Source organism: Trachemys scripta, chromosome 7 (assembly GCF_013100865.1).
Source record: "Trachemys scripta elegans isolate TJP31775 chromosome 7, CAS_Tse_1.0, whole genome shotgun sequence".
In the NCBI taxonomy this organism is placed as follows: Eukaryota; Metazoa; Chordata; order Testudines; family Emydidae; genus Trachemys; species Trachemys scripta.
In genome coordinates, this window is record NC_048304.1 from 77,990,349 (window position 1) to 78,010,841 (window position 20,493).

The 20,493-nt window shown below is 41.4% G+C and overlaps 1 protein-coding gene across 4 annotated transcripts; it reads left to right on the forward strand.

The window, feature by feature from the left end:
• Positions 1-71: 71 nt before the first annotated feature.
• Positions 72-14,503, forward strand: CDK1 (cyclin dependent kinase 1). Of its 4 annotated transcripts, none has more exons than XM_034777276.1 (8): positions 72-170; positions 4,316-4,372; positions 5,928-6,084; positions 8,317-8,440; positions 8,978-9,148; positions 9,960-10,123; positions 10,268-10,409; positions 14,114-14,503. In XM_034777276.1, exons 2-8 carry the CDS (start codon positions 4,336-4,338, stop codon positions 14,228-14,230), a joined length of 912 nt encoding a protein of 303 aa, XP_034633167.1. In that variant the 5' UTR covers positions 72-170; positions 4,316-4,335; the 3' UTR covers positions 14,231-14,503. The 4 variants fall into 4 exon arrangements, with proteins under 4 accessions (XP_034633167.1, XP_034633169.1, XP_034633168.1 ...); XM_034777278.1 differs by having other exon boundaries at positions 86-170; positions 4,321-4,372; XM_034777277.1 differs by having other exon boundaries at positions 87-218; positions 4,321-4,372.
• The last annotated feature ends 5,990 nt before the right edge of the window (positions 14,504-20,493 follow it).

A 20,493-nucleotide genomic window follows, 5' to 3' on the forward strand; every position in this document is an offset into this window, starting at 1 on the left:
CCTGCCCAGGGGTGCCTGGTGATTGGCCGCTTTGAATATCTCGGCGCGACGCTATTGGTGGAGCGGGGGCGGCTTGGCGCGGTTAGTTCGAATCGACCCCGCACAGGCGCTTGCAGCGTCCTCTTTCCGAGCCTCGCTGTGTGGGGTTGTTCCTGCAGCAAGGGAGGGAGGTGAGTGACTGAGCGAGCGGCTGCTCGAGCCGGGGCCCGCTGCGTGAGGTGAGGTGCAGGGTCGGGTGGAGGTGCGGGGCCGGGGGCCGGGCCGGGGGGGGGGGGGGGGTGGGGCGGGGGGGGGGGGGTGGGGGGGCGGGCGCCTCTCCGCCTGCTGAGCCCTCTGGGCAGAGGGGGCTTGCAGGAGAGAGGGGGTTTCTAGCCGGGAAACGGGCAGGAATCCGGGGGATCGGTCCCCCCGTGCTGAGCGGGGGATGGGCAGTGGGTGAGGAAAGGGCCCCGGCCCCACCGGCAGGATGGCGGGCTGGAGAGCCGGTGGCTGGCGCTGGGCCGCGCAAGGGCGAAGGGAATCGCCTCCCTTTATTTCCGTGCAAGCAGCGAAAGAGCCGGTGGCGGCTGCTAGGGCGATGGGCACTGGCAGCTGTCTGGCAAGGGCAGCCTCTGTGTCCTCCTGTTTCACCGCGTGCCTCTGGTAGCTCTGCAGCGTCCGGCCTGCCCGGGGCTAATGGCAGAGGGAACTGTTAATAAGATTAGGAGTAAATTGCACCTCCGTTTCATAGGTTAAATGCACCCATATTAACGAAATGTAGCGGTAGGGATGTGTTTAAAATTTTAAAATCCACTCTTTCTTTTGAAAGACGCTAAATCCCTGGCCTTACTTGTAACCACATCCGGCCAACGAGGCACGGATATTTTGAACAAAAAAATTAAGCTCTCTAGCTCATACCATGCGAAGGTAAACAAACACCACAATCGCTGACAAATACACCAGACACTAAGTGGAGCACCCTAAAACTAACACACTTCTGTCTGAACTCCCTGCTAGTAGATAAAAAGTAATGACCAAATACTGTTAATTGACAGAGATTAGAAAGGGGAAATACTTTAGTTTGTCTTCTTTGAGCATTTGTTTATAGTCAGCTTCACTCTTTCCCTGCTCCTAGAAAGCTTCCTGTGTGTGGTGTGTTTTTCTAATACAACAGCACAGAAGAGCAAGAGTTAAATTAGGAAAATGTAAATAAAACCATAAACTGGCATTAGGATTCCTGGGCAGACATAGCATCGGAATGACTGCTTTAAACTGTCAGATTGATAGTGCATCTTCAAACACTTTCAGTTTTTATAATCTAACTAGTAACATTATTTAAAAACACTATATGAATGTTAATGTGGTAACTTTGTATAAAAACACTGTAGGAATTCATGGTATATAGACACAGGATGGAAAGGCCTCTGCCCCAAAGAGTTTTTCTTTTACTGTGTTCTCATGTGTTTGTAGTAAAATTGTCTTTGGGCAGTATTACTTACTTTTTAAACCCACCACCATCACCTGAATTAAAGAGTTGGGTGATCAGGTTACCAACCTCATAGCCACCCCAAGACATTCTAATAAAAAAAAAAAAAAGTCTTCCTCTAGAAGACTTCAGAGAATGAGGCTGTCAAACTATGTAGAAATTTATTTGAGAGCCCTTGAAATAACTTGTGTTAAGGATGTACTATTACCACATCCGTGTGAAAAAAAATCTTCATTTCATTGTTGTAGTAAAGTTGTTTGAACAGTACTCACTCATGAGCCTGATTCTCCTTCCCCATCTACAGATTTAACTGTTTACTTCATTATAAAATTGTATCAGAGTAAATCAAGTACAGTAACTCCTTGCTTAACGTTGTAGTTATGTTCCTGAAAAATGCGACTTTAAGCAAAACGATGTTAAGCAAATCCAATTTCCCCATAAGAATTACTGTAAATAGGTGGGGTTAGGTTCCAGGGAAATTTTTTTCACCAGACAAAAAGCTATATATTCTATAGATATACACACAGTATAAGTGTTAACAATTTAATACTGTTCAGAGCTATGATGATTGTGAAGCTTGATTGAGGTGGTGAAGTTAGAGGGTGGAAGAGGGAGGGATAGTTCTAGGGAATGCCCTAAATGTTGAACTAGCACTCCGCTGAGCCCTCAAGGGTTAACACATTGTTGTTAATGTAGCCTCTCATCAAGGCAGCAGGATCAGGAGGGAGGGGAGACAGCATAGCAGACAGAGAGACACACACCTTGTGTGTGGGAGAGAGAGAGATGCACACTGCCCCTTTAAGTAAGCTGACCCACTCTTAAGTGCATTGTCTTTTTAAGTGGATCAGGAAGTTGAGACAGCAGCTGCTGCCCCAAGCTCTCTCTGTCCATGTCCCCTCCTTGCTCTATATGGAGAAAGGGTAAGCAGGGTGCAGGAGCAGGGGGGAGGGGACACCCCGACATTAGCCCTCCTGCTTTGCCCCCTGCACAGCAAGCAGGAGTCTCTGGGAGCAGCTCCAAGGCAGGGGGCAGGAGCAGCACATGGCAGTCGGGGGAGGGACAGCTGAACTGCTGATTGAGAGCTTGCTGGGCGGCACTAGGCAACTTAGGGGAGCAGGGAGCTGCAATGGGCTGCCCTTCCTACAAGCAGTGGACAAAGCAGGTGGCTTCCAAACAATGTTAGAAGGGAGTATTGCGCAATTTTAAATGAGCATGTTCCCTAATTGATCAGCAACAAAACAACGTTAACCGGGATGACTTTAAGTGAGGAGTTACTGTAAATGCCAATAATGATACATTAAATCCTTTCCAAACTTAATGTCTCTGCTTAGCAGTGTCAAATGAAATGGTTTGAGAAGTTGTACAGAAAATTACACGTGACATCCTCATCATGTGTTTAAACTCATCCCAGTATCCTTCCCCCTCTACCTTCACCTTAGTCTAGGATAGTAGTGGTGCTTGAGGTTTTTACTGTTGTGACACGTTCTTTTCAAAACAAATATGTTCAGGGCCTTACTTTACTGTGTATTAGAGAAAATATTCATATATCTCTATTGAGTAAATGTCAGATTATTAAAGTATAGAAGTACAAGTTCTTTACTGTGAGTGAATTGGATGAGTTTGGGAAAGAAGGAGACAGGACCATTGGGTGAGTGCATTGTGGGGAGCAGTCTTGGGGCAGCCTCTCCTATGCTTCCCATTATTCCCTCTTCACTCCCAAATCTGTTTCACTCTCCTCCCTACTGTTGAGGTTCCTGCCTCCTTCCTGTTCATTGTTTGTTCCTCCTGCTGGTGTCCAACCATTTCACTGCCCTTGGTGGTAGCACTGTAAAGTGCTGTCAAATGCAAAGCAAAAAAAAAAAAGAGAAAAAATTGACCACCACCCCCCCACTAACTATTTACATACAAAAACTGCAATTTTTCTTTTTTGAGGGCGTCTCTGACTATTTCCATTTGTGGTGTAAGCCTGCCCTCATATCAGCAATCAAAAGAAACTAAGGGTACGTCCAGACTACCCACCGAATCGGCAGGTAGTAATCAATCTATCGGGGATCGATATATTGCGTCTAGACGAGACGCGATATATCAATCCCCGAACGCACTCCCGTTGACTCCGGAACTCCACCAGGGGGAGCGGAGTCTATGGGGGAGCCGCAGCTGTCGATCCCGCGCTGTGAGGACCTGAGGTAAGTCGAAATAAGATAACATCAACTTCAGCTACACTATTCCCGTAGCTGAAGTTGCGTATCTTACATCGACCCCTCCCTTCTGCCCCCAGTGTAGACCATCCCTATGGGGTGGTTGGGGAGCCACTCTCCCATTTATATCTTCTGACCATGATATGAGAGGAAGGGTGACTGACCCCTGTGGACATAACTAGAAAATTCCCAACTCACAGCTCTCAAGTGTGAATGTGCAGAGGCAACACTCAAAGAACTATAGTTGTTTAACAGTAACTTCTTGTCTCGAGATCACTGCATCCCTGTTATGCACCTCCACCACCTATCCTAAAGCCTTACGCTGTTGTGAGTGGTTGGAACCCTGAATAAACACTGGTTGGGGGTTTTTTGCTTTGTTGTGGAGGTGTGAATAGTAAGGGAAATGTCTTCCCTGCTACTTTGTCATAACTGAGTTGGATGAATCCAAGTTTAAGCAGGATACAAAGCTCATGTGCACATTCAGAACCTTCCCAAACTAATATAATGTCTCACTATATAATGTATATTGGTGTCCTGGGACAAGCCATATATTCAATGGCCCCTTTGTATTCTGCTTTAGGATAGCAGCTACTTACCTCTGGTTTTGTTGTCTCTTCCCCCTTCTCCCCCCCTCCCACCTCCCCATTTCAAGGTTAGTCCTAACAAATAGCAATGGATGACTACACAAAGATAGAGAAGATTGGTGAAGGTGAGTAGCACTTTTTTGATGATCCTTTGCACTATGTAATTTGACTTATCAATTTGTTAAACACTGAAGGAAGCTTATTCTGCTGCTATGTAAAGTCTTAGTACGCTTAAGCTCCTGGATGAGTCTGTATAGATCTACAAAGTGAGATCTGACAAGATGACTCTGTGGCTCATCAAAATGAGTGCACAGGTGCATTCAAGCATCTTGGTATGGTGCCAATGGAGTAAGTGCAACCTCCTACCTGTGGTGTCAGTTGCCTGCATTCATGTTGAGGATTATCTCTGCGCATCTCCGATTGTATTCCACTCCTAACCCTTAGAGTGGGAGAATAGACTGTAGGCTTTGATGTCTGCCTCTACAGTTCAAGACCTTTTGGCTCCCTTAAAATTTGATGCACTGGTTGTCCCACAGATTGTGCTGTGGCATAAAAGCAGTTGTGTCCTGTTTACATTCTCTTCTGGGGGCACATGTAGAAGAAAAGTAGTATCAGTTTCTGTGATATCCTGGCTCTGGACTACATCCTGCCCATGGAAGTGGTATGATCTGATATCTTTCATTTAACTATGAAGACGCTAAGTCAATGGCACTGCTGTGCAGAAGTAACGTTAGTCTCTTGTAATGCACGCACAAAGCATGTTACTGTGGAAGAAGATCGCTTTTGTGCTATGTATTGAATTCCTCTGTGCAGGTATTATCCACATTCTTTGTGCTTTAATTAAAGTTAGTTTACGCAGTTAGGGATCACTTTATAAAGTAGAAGATTATGTAGTCTTTCCATAAACTCCAGATTTTATGTAGACTTGAGATTTTGCACCAAGTTCTTTGGCCTAATGAGACTTTGCAACAAATTGTCTCGGGCTTTATGAGAGAGAATGGCTAAACCTAGAGTCTATTCACTTTTATAAATCTGCTTGTTATGGGAAATCACTGTTGTAAAACACTTACATACTGTACTGTATGAAGTTATATGCCTTCTGAAGTATTACAGGTATACAAAGATCTTTAAAAAAAAATATGGGTTTGTTTTCCTGTTAAAGAACTTTAATCTTTCGTGTGTATCAGCTCAATTTAAAAAGCAAAGAACTAAAAATGCTTCAAGAAAAGTACGAAAACAGGCCACCTTTTAACAATATCTCTTTGTACAACTTTCATTTTAGTGTAACAAAGCTAACTTTATCATGAACTAAAGTACAAAAATCCCAGTTTAAAACAAACTAGCTTCCTTAAAATTTAAATACTCTCTATATGGCTCAGAATTCGACTTGTGGAAGTAATCCCAAAGTTTTAATCTGGCTTTCCCAGCTGCCCAAACATTAATGGCACTATCCATTTCTGGCATGCAGCACATAAAACATCACTGATAGCGTAGATACAGAAAATGAATAAAATGAAATACTAACCTTATCCAGATTGAAGTGTCTGGTTTCACTGCAGTGATTCTTTATATAGAACAAAGCTTTGTTTCATCTGAAATGACTAAACATGACTTGATCTGTTCTTAAAAGTTCACAGTGTGGTTTAGTGTATGCCAACTTTTTTTTTTTTTTTTGGTCAGGTACCTATGGTGTTGTATATAAGGGTCGACACAAATCCACAGGCCAGGTGGTTGCCATGAAGAAAATTCGACTAGAAAGTGAGGAAGAAGGTGTTCCCAGTACAGCAATCAGGGAAATTTCTTTACTAAAAGAGCTACACCATCCCAATATAGTCTGGTATGCATGCAATATTCTCAGATTTAAGCCAATTTCTCTGTTGGGAAGGACTCCCTCTCTCTTCCCATGTCAAATATGATTACTAAACACTCTAGTGAAAGAGGAGGGTCTTGCTTTTGCTTCAGACTGAATTTCTCATAGCTACAAATCTTCCATACAGCCCCCGATAATTTTTTTTCCTCTGCATGTCCTTATTACTTAGTGTCTTTCTGCTCTTCTTCCCTCTCCCTCCTCCACCCACCACTTTGGGAATCTTCCAAGATTCTCATTTGTCACTTTGGAATCTCTACAGCATAGCTATCCTTTTTCCAGCTGAAGAGAAATGGAAATCAACTAGATGAAATTCAATATGGACAAGTGTAAAGTATTTCACATAAGAAGGAAAACTCAAATGCACAACTACAAAACAGGGAATAACTGGCTAAATGGTAGTACTGCTGCCAAGGATCTAGGGGTTATAGTGGATCACAGATTGAACAAGTCAACTATATGATGCAGTTGCAAAAAAGGCTAATATTCTGGGGTGTATTAACAGGAGTGTCATATGTAAGACACAGGACGTAATTGTCCTGCTTTACTTGGCACTGGGGAAGCCTCAGCTGGAATATTACGCCCAGTTCTTGGTGCCACATTTTAGGAAAGATGTGGACAAATTGGAAAGAGTCTAGAGAAGAGCAACAAAAAATTATAAAAGGTTTAGAAAATCGGACCTATAAAGAAAAGTTAAAATTAGGCATTTTTTTTTCCTTTGGGTGGGGAACTGAATGGGAACCTGAAATCTTCAAATATGGTAAGGGTTGTTACAAACATGATAGTGATCAATTGTTCTCCATGCCTACTGAAAGTAGGACAAGAAGTAATTGGCTTAATCTTCATCAAGGGAGACTTTTAGGTTTGGTATTAGGAAAAAGTTTTATAACTATTAGTATAGTTAAGCACTGGAATAGGCTTCCAAGGGAGACCCATGGAATCCCCATCATTGGAGGTTTCTAAGAATAGGTTAGACAAACACCTGTCAGGGTGTTTGGTCCTACTTCAGTGCAAAGTGCTGAACTAGATGAACTTTTGAGGTCCCAACCCTACATTTCTATGATTTTATGGCTCCCTTCTGGAATCCGTTTATGCTGCCTTTCTTCAGTGAGCCATGAGGATCACCTGCTACTTCAAAACTGCAAGTAACTTACCTAACCCTAGTGACTGACCACTAACGTGGTTTTGCTTGAGTCCTGGCTGTCTGAAGGGTTTGCTTTGTTTTTGCAGCAGATATTCTAGCATATATAGCTGTTTGATGGTGCACTTTCAAAATTAGTACAAATCTGAGAGTTGTAATTAAAATATTGGATATTGGAAATCTTTGAATTTATAGTAGAATTGCTTGACCTTAGTAAACCATTTAATATATTTTGCCTCTAAAATATTCACTTATTCCTCATAGGGTATACAGATCCTATTTGGCTTAACTGGGGCTTTAGTTGATAGATATGCTCACCAGTTAAGATTAACGATGTCTTTTTGTCTTGTGTGTGGGTTCAAATCACAATCCACATTGTGTGTTCTTATTTTTGAAGAGGAGCATAAAAAACGCTAAATTAAAAGTTCTATTTTAGGTTCTAATCTTTCATCGAGCTGTCTTTTGGAGCCCCACTGAAATAGGAGTCTGTTTCTGTAGAGCTCAGGGAGATTGGGCCCATAATATAGTAATTTAGGCATTGATCAAACTCCTACAGAAGTAATTGTCTTCAGTGAAAGTTGGATAGGGCCTTTACTTATTTTCAAAAGTTGCACTATCTACTACCTTGTTTCTCATTTTTAAAAAGAGAGACACTCAAAGGACAGGGATCTGCTTCTCTCTGCTTCCCAGAATCTTTTTCTGGATGACGTTAGAGCACTATTTTCTCCTGCCTAGAAGACTGAATTCTTAATTTCATGTTGGCCTGGCACTACCAGTTTCATTAATAATTTCACATGTGTCTGATCTCCCAAACTGCACTGAATCTCATTGCTTGAGACTGCAGAGAGGCTAAATAACCCTGATTTGTGCCAGCTCAGATGAAAGCCAAGTGACTTTGTGACAATGTGGAGGAAAAGCCTCAGAGCTTGGAATTGCTTAGCATTTCCCCAGCTGAGATTCTTGGAAAAGTGCTTGAGAAGTAATGTCAGCTTGCATCTGTGTAAGGCGTTCAGGGGAGGTATAGTAGTGAGTTAATGTATCATAGATATATTTTTCATTAGTCTTCAGGATGTGCTTATGCAAGATTCAAGACTGTACCTCATCTTTGAATTCCTTTCTATGGATCTCAAAAAATATTTGGACTCTATTCCATCTGGCCAGTATGTAGATTCCATGCTTGTTAAGGTAAGGAGTCAATATAGTAACTGTCACTATAAACTTCCTCTTGTATTTTAAAGATATATATGGAAAGAGCACATTATCTGTCGTTTGTTTCTTTGTTTTTTGTTTAAATAATACTTCAAACTACATGACTGCTTTTGATGTTTCTTTCCTTTCACTCCTGAGGAGGGGAGACTCGGGAACAATTTGCTGGTATCATTAAGGAGTGGACCTTCTGAATCTTAAATCTGACACTTTGTCTAGTGTACTGTCAAATTTTTTTAGATGTATTTCAAAGCATAAAAATGACTTAGTTCTAATACAAGCATTTTAATAATAAACCTCTCTTACATCTCTTTTTTGCCTTGATCATAACAATGTTGCCTTCATGAAGAGAATTTTGTAAAGTTTACTTACTGTTTTCAACGTTATGGCTCTTAACTGACCATTTCTATAGTGTGTCAACTCTAGTGGCAGATCTGACATTAGCAAATATGCAGAACAGTAGTTTGCAGTAAAGGTAATTTAAAAATTTTCCCTTCTCTTATTTCACTCCTACAGAGTTACCTGTATCAAATCTTGCAAGGTATTGTATTCTGTCATTCAAGAAGGGTTCTGCACAGAGATTTAAAGCCTCAAAACTTGTTAATAGATGATAAAGGAGTAATTAAATTAGCAGATTTTGGACTGGCCCGAGCCTTTGGGATCCCTGTCCGGGTATATACACATGAGGTAAGTGAATTGCAATGGCTTTTTTTCCATAACTGACACAACTAAGGCTTGTAGGCACTGTGATAATAAATAACTCACATTCCAGTTCATGAATCGTTTCTTTGAGGAAATGCTAACTACTAATATGAAGTAGCTAAAAAGATACTGTCAACTAAGAAAATCATTATTCTGAAAACTTTATCTTAAAATTACATTTCAAAAAGATTACTATAACAGTGAGACTACTTTTTCAATTTCAATTTGTGCATTTGACAGTGGTAGCTTCACTGTAGTCATGTCTCTTTTTTACTCTGATAGATACGTTTTGGTAAGTGTGACAACAGTGTGGTTGTAATACCACAAATGGTGGGAGTGAGGGATGAATCTTGAGAGTAGGTGGTACTATAACTTTTAAACTTACTTTTTCAAGTTTATTATGTCCACTTACCCTGAGGTGCTCTGAACCTACAACACCTAAAAAAAATCAATGGGATTCTGCCACGGATCACAACGAACATACAGAGTTTGACTGTTTCTGTCAAAATGCTAACAAAAATACTTAAATCTGTTTGTTCCTTGCTGATAAACATGCAAATATATCCACTCCTCAAAGAGACCAGGATGTAATTATTGCAGATATTGATTTATTTGGAATAGCACTAAGTTCCACTTGTTGTAGTTTAGTTGGCAACAGTTCTGGTTATATTTTATTAAAAATTAATATATTTGGAACAATTTTCCCTCTGGAAGATGAGGAGCCATACTTTTGTACAACAAGCTGTAAGATTTAATGCAACTATAAATTACAAATAAGAATTTCCTTGTGCAATAGGTAGTGACACTGTGGTATAGATCTCCAGAGGTGTTGCTAGGATCTGCTCGTTATTCAACTCCTGTAGATATCTGGAGCATTGGTACCATATTTGCTGAAATTGCAACTAAGAAACCACTCTTTCATGGAGACTCTGAAATTGATCAACTCTTCAGAATCTTCAGGTATTTAACACTAAATCTTTAAAATCTTTGCTAAATACATAGCGCAAAGAATGCTTTATGAAGCTATACTCTGCACTAACATTCTAATAATGCATTACAATTGCTCGAATACAAATTATCAGCTCATTGCTTATTCTTGTGTAGAGCTTTAGGGACACCCAACAATGAGGTGTGGCCCGAAGTGGAATCCTTGCAAGACTATAAGAACACATTCCCCAAGTGGAAACCTGGCAGTCTGGCGTCTCATGTCAAAAACTTAGATGAAGATGGACTAGATTTACTCTCTGTAAGTGGCTTTTTCTTCAAAGTTTTTTCTTAAGGAGGCTATTGGGGGTTAAAAGTACCTGGTGTCTTCTAAGGTATCTAAAACCAACTTAATCCAGCTGGGTACAACTATAATGCAAAGGTGCTCAAACTCTGCAATAATAAGGGACATGCAGGCAGCTTGCTAGGAGTTTAGTGTGCCTAATTAGCACACTTTGCTATTCATCAAGGAAGCAGAATGGATAGCAAACTTTGGTCTCTGGACTATTAAAATAATCTCTTGATCTCACCTTCATAGCTATCGGTAAGCAGGAGGGCAGCCAGAGCTTGTTTTATATTAGTGACTCAGAGACAACTTAAACCTGACGTTTTAAATACTTCCGGGTTGTACATTGAATTCCTAGTTTCTTGGCCAAATTACAGTTTGTTATAGCATTCTATTTATCTTGAGTCATCCTTTAGCTTGCACTTTTCTGAATAAGATCTATTGAGTGTTTTGTTTGCACCCTTACCTCTGGGCCAAAAGATTCAGCTTCTCTGCCATGTTTGGACTTGTTCAGTTCTTTACACAACAAGAGGAATTCATAGCCACCTTGTGTTCTGATCTTGCAAATTATGCTGGGGCCACCCTGCTCATTACTTGGATGGTAATCAGGTGTGTTTAACGAGCGATGTACCTGCTGATGGAACTTTTAAAGTTATATTGAACCAATATTTGGTTTGTGGAATTGTACTGCTGGAATTACGGCTTTTTTTTTTTTTTTTTTCCTTAAGGAAACTTCAAAACCATTTGTACATTTCGAAACCAATTCCTCAGTCTGTCATACTTAAAACTGCAAGCCCAACCCTTCCCCATCCTTTACAATCTGTAAAAGACTGGCTTATTCTCTTGGGGAGAATGGGGGGAAGACTCCTGCCTTTTTCTACTTTTTCATATGGAAAATATCAGGTTCTCATTTGCCTCTTTGGAGGGCCTTAGCAAAATCTTTAGAAATCAATAATGATGTAACCTAGGATTCTTGGACAATTTTAGTAAACTTGGCATCCTTTATTCTCTTAGTGGGGATGAAAGGCTGCAGCTCAGGTTGCAGCCCTGTGTGATGTAACTATTCATAGCCTCCTGGGATTTTTCTCCCCCTAACAAAGAAGGGAGGGAAGACCTGCATTTCAAATGGCGGGGGAGGGAACCAAGTGCCAACTTTTTCCTGAAGCTTGAGACATTGATCTTAATACCTCTGTGGAACAGTAAAGGTGAAACAAACTTTGTTTCACGGGACTTGGCAGTGGTAGTGTGTAGTTCTCCTACAAATCCCTACTATAGATTCGCTGCACCAGTATAGCTTAAATTGATATGAAGTCCTTGGTCTTCCCTCACTTTTTTTTTTAGGATGACCTGTGAGCACAAAAACATTAAATGAAAGAGCAAGGGTGATGAATCTTTAACAAGGGCTTCCTTTCTCTGTAATGTCATTAGTAATAGAGATTTTTAAAATCTCTCTTGTGTGATCGGTATTTAACTAATTCTGCAATCATCAGTCTTCCAGCTTAGAGTACTCAGACTTCTAATGTAAAACAAGCAGAACATAATAATGGAGGGGCAGCCAGTCCAAATTTGAGTGAGTGGCGTTGTGACTTGGCGCATGGGGTCGCAGCACTCTTTGATGCCAGGATTGAAAAATACTGCCCTGAAAACTTAGTGGATATTAATGTATGTGTTAAAAGGTTTCCTAGCCTATACACCAGGGGTAGGCAACCTATGGCACACGTGCCGAAGGCAGCACGCAAGCTGATTTTCAGTGCACTCACACTGCCTGGGTCCTGGCCACTGGTCTGGGGGGCTCTGCATTTTAATGTAATTTTAAATGCAGCTTCTTAAACATTTTGAAACCTTATTTACTTTACACACAACAATAGTTTAGTTATATATTATAGACTTGTAGAAAGAGACCTTCTAAAAAGGTTAAAATATATTACTGGCACAAGAAATCTTAAATTAGAGTGAATAAATAAACATTTGGCACACCACTTCTGAAAGGTTGCCAACCCCTGCTATACACAGTTAGACAGCAGGATCAAAGCACCTCCCCCACAAAAAGCAAATACAGTACAGCACTGTATTAAATGTAAACTACTAAATAAAGACAAAAGATTTGACCAGGTAAGGAAACTATTTCTGTACTTGTTTCATTTAAATTAACCTGGATAAAAGCAGCATTTTTCTTCTGCATAGTAAAGTTTCAAAGAGGTATTAAGTCAATGTTCAGTTATAAACTTTTGAAAGAACAACAATAACATTTTGTTCAGAGTTATGAACAACCTCCATTCCCAAGGTGTCTGTAACTCTGAGGTTACTCTGTAGATGTTTTTTTCCCATAAGTGCATCAACTCCCAAAATTAACTAATATAGGTTGTCAGTGTTCATTAGAAAACCCTATTTTCAGAGATGTAACTGAGCTGTAACATGTTGTTTAGGGCTAAAACATGATACACAAGTTCTAAAGCCAGAAGCAATATTTACATTTCTATTTTATAGAACTGTTTTTAGCCAAATGAAGTTCAGGGCTTGGAAATTCAAAGTGGGAGACCTCCCAATAGAGACAATGATTACATTTTAAAAATATTCAAGGACTTGCTGTCTTGAAGTGGGTACCTTGACCCTCCATTATCCGTCTGTCCGTCTTCCAGAATCTGAATGGACTCTTTTGAAGGCAATACTCCTTGTCTTCCTTGGTAACATGGGGAGAGAGAGAGAAGTTGGGAGGGCAGTGGTAGGTGGAGCTTTGGGATTTCCCTATCAAAAGCATACCTTTTAACTGAAAAGAGGATACAGCAAAGGAAAGACCCATGCCCTGCATAGGCTTATCTTAGTTTTGGGACTGGCATACTACAAAGTAGTCCAGTTGAGTTTAAGTTTTTATCTAACTTGAATGGTTCCTTATGTGGCCTAGAAGGCCCTTGAATGCCATCGTAACTAAAATGCTTCCTTTTCTCATTAGTACTAAAACTTGGGGGGGGAGACTGTATACGCTGTATGTAACATCTGTGCTGAATCTTTAATCTTTGTTCTATTGGAGAAAAACCTTGCCATTTTCTCAGTCTTAAGCTGTTTACAAAAAATCCCTCGTTTGTCTTAACCCCATCTACACTGAACACACTTGCATACCTCTCAAACTGAGTTTCACATTGTATTTGCGCATATGAGTGAGCAGTTAAGAGTATTTTATATGTATTAGCTCAAACATTGACTGTCAACTTCACATCTGTTTAAGAATACTGAATTTAGGGAAACAAACTTGGACTATTCTGCCTATTAATGCACTTCTTAAAAAGCGTGGAATTCTTGATAACATCCTGCAGGGTGTAATGCTGCATTATCAGGAAACTAAATCTAAGGCAAAGGCTGCCATGAGGTACCCAGAGTTACTTTTAAAACCATGCTTAATGCAAATAGGTGAACTACCAAACCTAGTGGCTTGGTTACTAAACCAGAGGGCAAATGAATGCATTTGTCTCATATTTTGAAAGTTCTAAGAAGTGCTGTATTTAAGATGTAGGTTGAAATACCTTTTAAACTGAAGCTTTCTAGTCAAAGTGAGCTTGGAAGTCCTTGCATATAGGAGAACTCCTCTTTCTATTTTATTAAAGTATTGGCAGATAAAGTTCAACCATGCTTTACAAATAACTAAGTTCATTTACATTTCATAACTAAACTATTTTTATCCCCAGAAAATGTTAATTTATGATCCTGCAAAAAGAATCTCTGGCAAAATGGCCTTGAACCATCCATACTTTGATGACTTGGACAAATCCAATCTTCCAGCCAATCAGATTAAGAAATTCTAATTCACCATTGGACTAAATCCACCTGAGTGGTCTGAACAAAATAATTAATCGTGACCTTTTTTTACTATTGAGTCTGTCTAATTTTTTTTTGTTTTTTGTATGTCTGTCCTTTCTGCTCTAAAACTGCAGCTGTATTTAGCGTGTCCTGGTTTAAATATTACTTAAATGTAAATAAATATTAACCTATTATTAGTGCTGAATTTAAATACAATGCAAATCTTGCTGCTATTAATGCAGTTCACTATTTCTATAAATAAAGCTTTAAATCCCCCACTCTTTTGCTGGATTCTTTCTGAACCACAGATGGGGGAGTACCCAAATGTGAAATCTCAAGATATTACAATTCCGTTGCTTTGCTCCTCATTCGTTACTAATGAGGTAATACCCCCACGTAAGGAATTCAGAGGTAGGCCAGTGCTGTTGCTGGAGACTCTAGGACCAAACTGCCCTTCAGCTAAGGCAACAAGATTTTCTGCCTCCAGTAGTGTAATTTCTTCTGACCATTTTGTTTTAAAACCTTAATTTTTATTTGGTTTTGGGCAGTTGTAACTTCTCCCCTTGCTTTGGGTAGATAACAATGTGGTGATTTCAACCATATGGATGTGGTGCTGCAGGACCTCTCTGTCAGACTCCTCTTTCCCCACTCTGGTAATGCAAAGTTGTCCTACAAGCACCTGGCTTAAATCTCAGCCATATTCCCTATGTGTGGCAATATTTACAAGCTCTACAGAAAGAGAATTATGACTAGCATGTTCCCAGCCAACCCTCCCACTGCCAGGATACAGAGCTCAGTCAGACTAGCATGTCAGATTTCCACCCTAGCCCGAAGAGCCAAGACTCCAATACAAAAAAGCCTGATCAGGAGCTTCTGAGGTTTCAGGGGGAAAGTCTCTGAAGATGAGAAATCTATCTATCTATCCAATGAGGGGCTCCATTCCCTCCCTGGACTGGAGAGGGAAATCCCAGATTCTTTAGTTTAAGGGACACACACACACACAGACACACACGAAACTGAAGTGGGTCCCAAACCCCAGACTCTGGGACCAAAAAGGCAAAAGGAATTAGTATTGTAAATGAACACATGGAGTGAAAAATAAGATATTGAACCCCTTCTCCTTTGCCTCTTCCCCCTGGGGAGTTCTGGACCTTTCCTCCTATACAGAGGTTCCCGCAGTGTTTGTATCCAAGGGCTTGTCTTCTCTACCGCATTACATTGGCACAGCTGTATCAATGCACTAAGAAGCGTTGTGCTGATGGGAGAGCACACTCCAGTTGGCTTAATTACTCCACCTCAAGGAAAAGTGGAAGTTGTGTTGGCGGGAGAGCATCTCCTGCTGACATAACATGTAGACACCGCTTCAAGTCAATCTAACTTGCATCACTCAGGGGAGTGACTTTTTTTTCATACCCCTGAGCGATGTAAGTTAAATCGACTTAACTGGTACTGTAGACAAGTCCAGAGTTACTGCCCTTCCATAAGCCTTCACTCCTGTGCAAGCCTGCCTCAGCTTGCAGGTGCAGTCTAATTGGGATTGTGCTTGTCTGGCTTTCAGCCCAAAGACCCTTACTCTGGCAGGGAAAGGGTCTCTGATTCTGAAAGATGAGGAGGGGTCTCCATTTCACCACTCTCCTGCTCCAAAGGCTGGCTCCGCATTAAAGCCTTAAGAGCACTTCAGGAAGACTGACCAGAACAGGTACATGAAGATTCCACTCATGAAGCTGCATCCTCAAGGGATTACAGCGAGGTAAGTGAGAAATTCCTTCATATGTTCAAAATGATTCTAATCTACTGAGTAAAGCCCCAAGTGATATTAGGTTGCTCCTCTAGTACAGGGTTGGGCAAACTACAGCCCACGGGCTGGAAGCCACAGCATGGCCCCCCTCCGGGGCTCCAGCCCAGGAGCAAGGTCAGGGGCCACTCTACGCAGCATGGCCCCCCTCTGGCTCCTACGCACTCCAATGGGAACTGCAGGGGCGCTAACTGCAGGGGGGGGGGCTGCCTGCGGACAGGGCAGTGCACCGCAGAGCTACCTGGCCATGCTTCTGCGTAGCAACCAGAGAAGGGACGTGCTGCTGCTTTCGGGAGCCGCTTGAGGTAAGCACCACTCAGAGCCTGCACCCCTGATTCCCCTCCTGCCCTCCAAACCCCTTGATTCCCAGCCCAGAGCACCCTCCTGCACCCCAAACCTCCAGCCCCACCACAGAGCCTGCACTCCAATCCCAATTTTGTGAGCATTCATGGCCCGCCATATAATTTCTATTCCTAGATGTGGTCCTTGGGCCAAAAAGTTTGCCCACTCCTGCTCTAGTACTTGCATGCTAGCTGGTGGAGGGGTGGGGGTGGGGGTGGGGGAGGCAGGTAGCCTTTCATTCTCCTGGAGACCTCTAGCAAGCTACTGCCACAGTCAAGGTGTGTACCAGTACCCCTTCTCTGTGTGGTCCCCAGGCCAGGCTGTATAGTGTATTAACTCCCTTTTGTAAACAGCCAGAGGAAGAAGTACTATGCACGCATCTCCCAGAATCCTACAGACTTTTCTAGGACAGAATGTTAGTCAGTGGCTTGCAAGGAAGTAATTATATGCTCCCTTTCAAGCATTATTGGATACATGTTTTCCCATCAGTGCCTCCTTTTGAGGGAGTCATAAGATCCAAATGAGGATATCTGATTAAACCAAATGTTAAACTAAAATGTTCATATAAAACCCAATTTAATCCTGGTGCAGCAGTAACTTCCAGTGAAAGATGGTCTCCTTCAGAAGGTGACTTCCTTCCAAAAGACCCAGTGATGACAGTACAAGCCAATGTCAAAGCCTCTGCTATAGCCTTTCAGACCAAATGTTATTCATATAGTTTCAGTCTACACTTAATATTTAAATTGACCCCAGCTCTGTCGCTCAGGGATGTAAAAAAATTCACACCACATGCACTGTAGTTCATCTGACCTAATCCCTGGTGTAAATGGGGCTAAGTTGCCAAAAGAATTTTTCCATTGGTCTAGCTACCATTGCTTGGATTATCTACATCCATGGGAAAACCCCTTCCATCAACATAAAAAGTATCTACACTCCAATGCTACAGCAGCAGAGTTGCTGCATAGACATGCCCATATTTAGCAAGGACAGCCTACTTTGTGGCAAAGGAGTAGTTCCTTATTCTTGGTTGGAGGCAGATGTCTTGGGTTCTGTGTTGGTCAGACCCTTGATGTGATTTGTGACTAACAATAGGGTCTAACTTGGCTAAAAGGAAACAATGGTACACTCAAGAATGTTTATCCTAAATGGACGCGTAATGCATCCATTCTTACGTGTGAGGAGCTGTTGGTGTGAAACATTTGAAAAAGCCTCAACCCTCACCGCCAAAGCCAGCATAACAATTCAGGGATATCCAGGAAGGGACTATCCCTCTGGACCAGAGGAGACTAAGGAAATCTCAATAATTTTTTCTTCAAACCAAGAAGATTCTTAGTACAAGAAAGACAAAAAGCATTTTGGTATAAGAGCTTGCAATTTCTGTACAAGACTCTTTCTTCTCTGCACCCATCTCAAGTGGCTGGGAATAGTCACAGCACGGCACATTGTCCATGCATAGACAACATGCTAATCAGTACCCAGTCAAAAGAAAGAGAACATAACTTGAGAGATGCTGTAAGGATTTATATACTGTTCAAAATCAGAGAGCTTTTGATTCCAATTGCTCACAAGAAGTCAAAAACAGACAGAACTGTGACTATAATTTTACCATAATGGTAACAATTTAAAGCTCCAAAATTTAATTGCATCAATCATTTCTTGAGTGATTCCCAGTAGCCAGTTATCTCCAAGGGCAAGGAGTGCTGGTGCCATGCATCAGCTTTCATCCCCGTGTGGGGTTTTTAAAATGCACCTGAAGGAATTCCTTGAGTTCACAGAGCCATACACATGATGCAATGCAAAATTACAGGTCATTCTCAGATCACATCTGAATGCCCTTTTGTGGGCAGGTAAATACAAACAACCCAACTTTCACTCTTGCATATTTCCAATGGAAGCAAGCGTATTTAGGCAACACATTTTGAAAATCTCATTGTACACATCCTTTTAATTCAGTGGTTCTCAAACTTTTGTACTGGTGCCCCCTTTCACATAGCAAGCCTCTGAGTATGAAACCCTCTCCCCCTTTATAAATTAAGAACACTTTTTTTATATATTTCACACCATTATAAATACTGGAGGCAAAGCGGGCTTTGGGGTGGAGGCTGACAGCTCATGACCCCCTGAGGGGTCTGGACCCCCAGTTTGAGACCCCCTGTTTTAGTTCATTTTTACACTTCTATCAGAGTGTTTCTTTAAAAAAAAGCACCAAAGCATAACTCACAAACTTGGCATTAGGGGAGCAGAACACTGGTCCAGTGAGTCCAGTATCTTCTCTATGGCAATGACCAGTAGCAGTTGCATCAGTGGAAGGTGCAACAAACTAGGTAGTAGACAATTATGGCACTCAGAGGAAGTCTTCTTATCATTGAGGCATGATTATCTTGTATCCCTTCCAAAGTCTCGGAGTAACCAGAGATCAAAGGTCCTTAGCAATGCAAATAATGTCCTGGGTAGAGAAGAATCTGCTATCTTTGAAGACAATTCACATAAAGGATACAGAAAAGAGGGAAAGGGAGAGTTGAAGTCCTCCTAGTATTCCATTGGTCTAGAAGGTACTTTGGACTTGCTAGACAGCCAAGAATCCCACCTTGTACCTGTAGGAATCTCCAGACCTCTTGAAGCAGTAACTCCTTATTTCAGACCAGGAACACCTACAGAGAATAGCCTGGGTATCAGAAAAGAAGCATGGGTTCTCCATTAGCTTCTGATGCCATTTATGTTCCAGACAGACAGAACTCAAGGCTATTTCATTCATTGATCTGATCCAATTTATGTTTCCAGTGTGAAGGGAACCAGAAAGCTCTTTGGAGTAGGGACTACCCTTGTCATTTGTGTAGAGCCCACCACAACAGGGCCCTGAATTCTACTTGCTATTGTGTTATAATAATAATCCCCAAGTTCTGCTGATCGCAGCTACACTAGAGTTTCTCCAGGAGGTTTAGTTGGAATCCTACAACTAAGCACCTTAGAAATCTGAGTACTAGACATAATGGCATTTTCATAGAAATGTAGGGCTAGAAGGGACCTCAAGAAGTCGGTCAAGTCCAGCCTCCTGTGCTGAGGCACAACCAAGTAAACCTAGACCATCCCTGCCTGCTGTTTTCCAACCGGTTCTTAAAAACTTCCCATGATGAGGATTCCACAACCTCCATTAGAAGCCTATTCCAGAGCGTACCTATCCTTACAGTTAGAAAGCTTTTCTGATAGCTACTCTAAATCTCTCACTGTAGATTAAGCTCATTACTACTTGTTCTATCTTCAGTGGACATGGAGAACAATTGATCAGTCCTCTTTGTAACAGCAATTAACATATTTGAAAACTGTTATCAGGTTCCCCCTTTCTTTTCTCAAGATTGAACATGCCTAGATTTTTTTTTAACCTTTCTTCATAGGTCAGGTTTTCTAAATCTTTTATCACTTTTGTTGCTCTCCTCTGGACTCTCTCCAACTTGTCCATGTCACTTCTAAAGTGTGATGCCCAGAATTGGACAGTGTACTCTAGCTGAGGCCTCACCAGTGCTGAGTAGAAAGGGACAATTACCTCTCATGTCATATTACAACACTCCTTTAATACATCCCAGAATATTAGCCTTTTTTGCAGCTGCACCACACTGACTCATTCAATTTGTGATCCACTATAACTCCAAGATCCTGTTCAGACTTATTCTCCCATTAAAGGTTCTTTTCAATTCCAGTCCTGTCCTCCAAAGTACTTGCAACCTGTCCCAATTTGGTGTCATTTGCAAATTTTATAAGTATACTCCCCATTCCATTCCACTATCCAAGACACTAATAAAAATATTGAATAGTATTGGGCCCAGGACTGACCTGTGTGGGACCCCACTAGATCCACCCTACCAATTTCACAGCAAAGCATTGATAATTACTCTTTGAGTTTGGTCTTTCAACCAGTTGTGCACCCACCTGATGACAGCTAGATGAAATTACCCTAATTTGCTTATGAGAATGTCATATAGGATAGTGTCAAAAGCCTTACTAAAAACAAGAAACATCACATCGACTGCTTTTCCCTAATCCTAAACCAGTAACGCAGTCAAAGAAGGAAATAAAGTTGGTTTGGCATGATTTGTTCTTGATAAATCCATGCTGGCTATTCCTTATAATACTATT

Excerpts from the sequence above, each read along its gene's own strand:
- CDK1 (XM_034777276.1), top strand. The coding sequence starts at position 4,336 with ATGGATGACTACACAAAGATAGAGAAGATTGGTGAAG. Across the intron at positions 4,373-5,927 it reads GATAGAGAAGATTGGTGAAG|GTACCTATGGTGTTGTATAT; the intron begins GTGAGTAGCACT and ends TTTTTTGGTCAG. Across the intron at positions 10,124-10,267 it reads CAACTCTTCAGAATCTTCAG|AGCTTTAGGGACACCCAACA; the intron begins GTATTTAACACT and ends ATTCTTGTGTAG.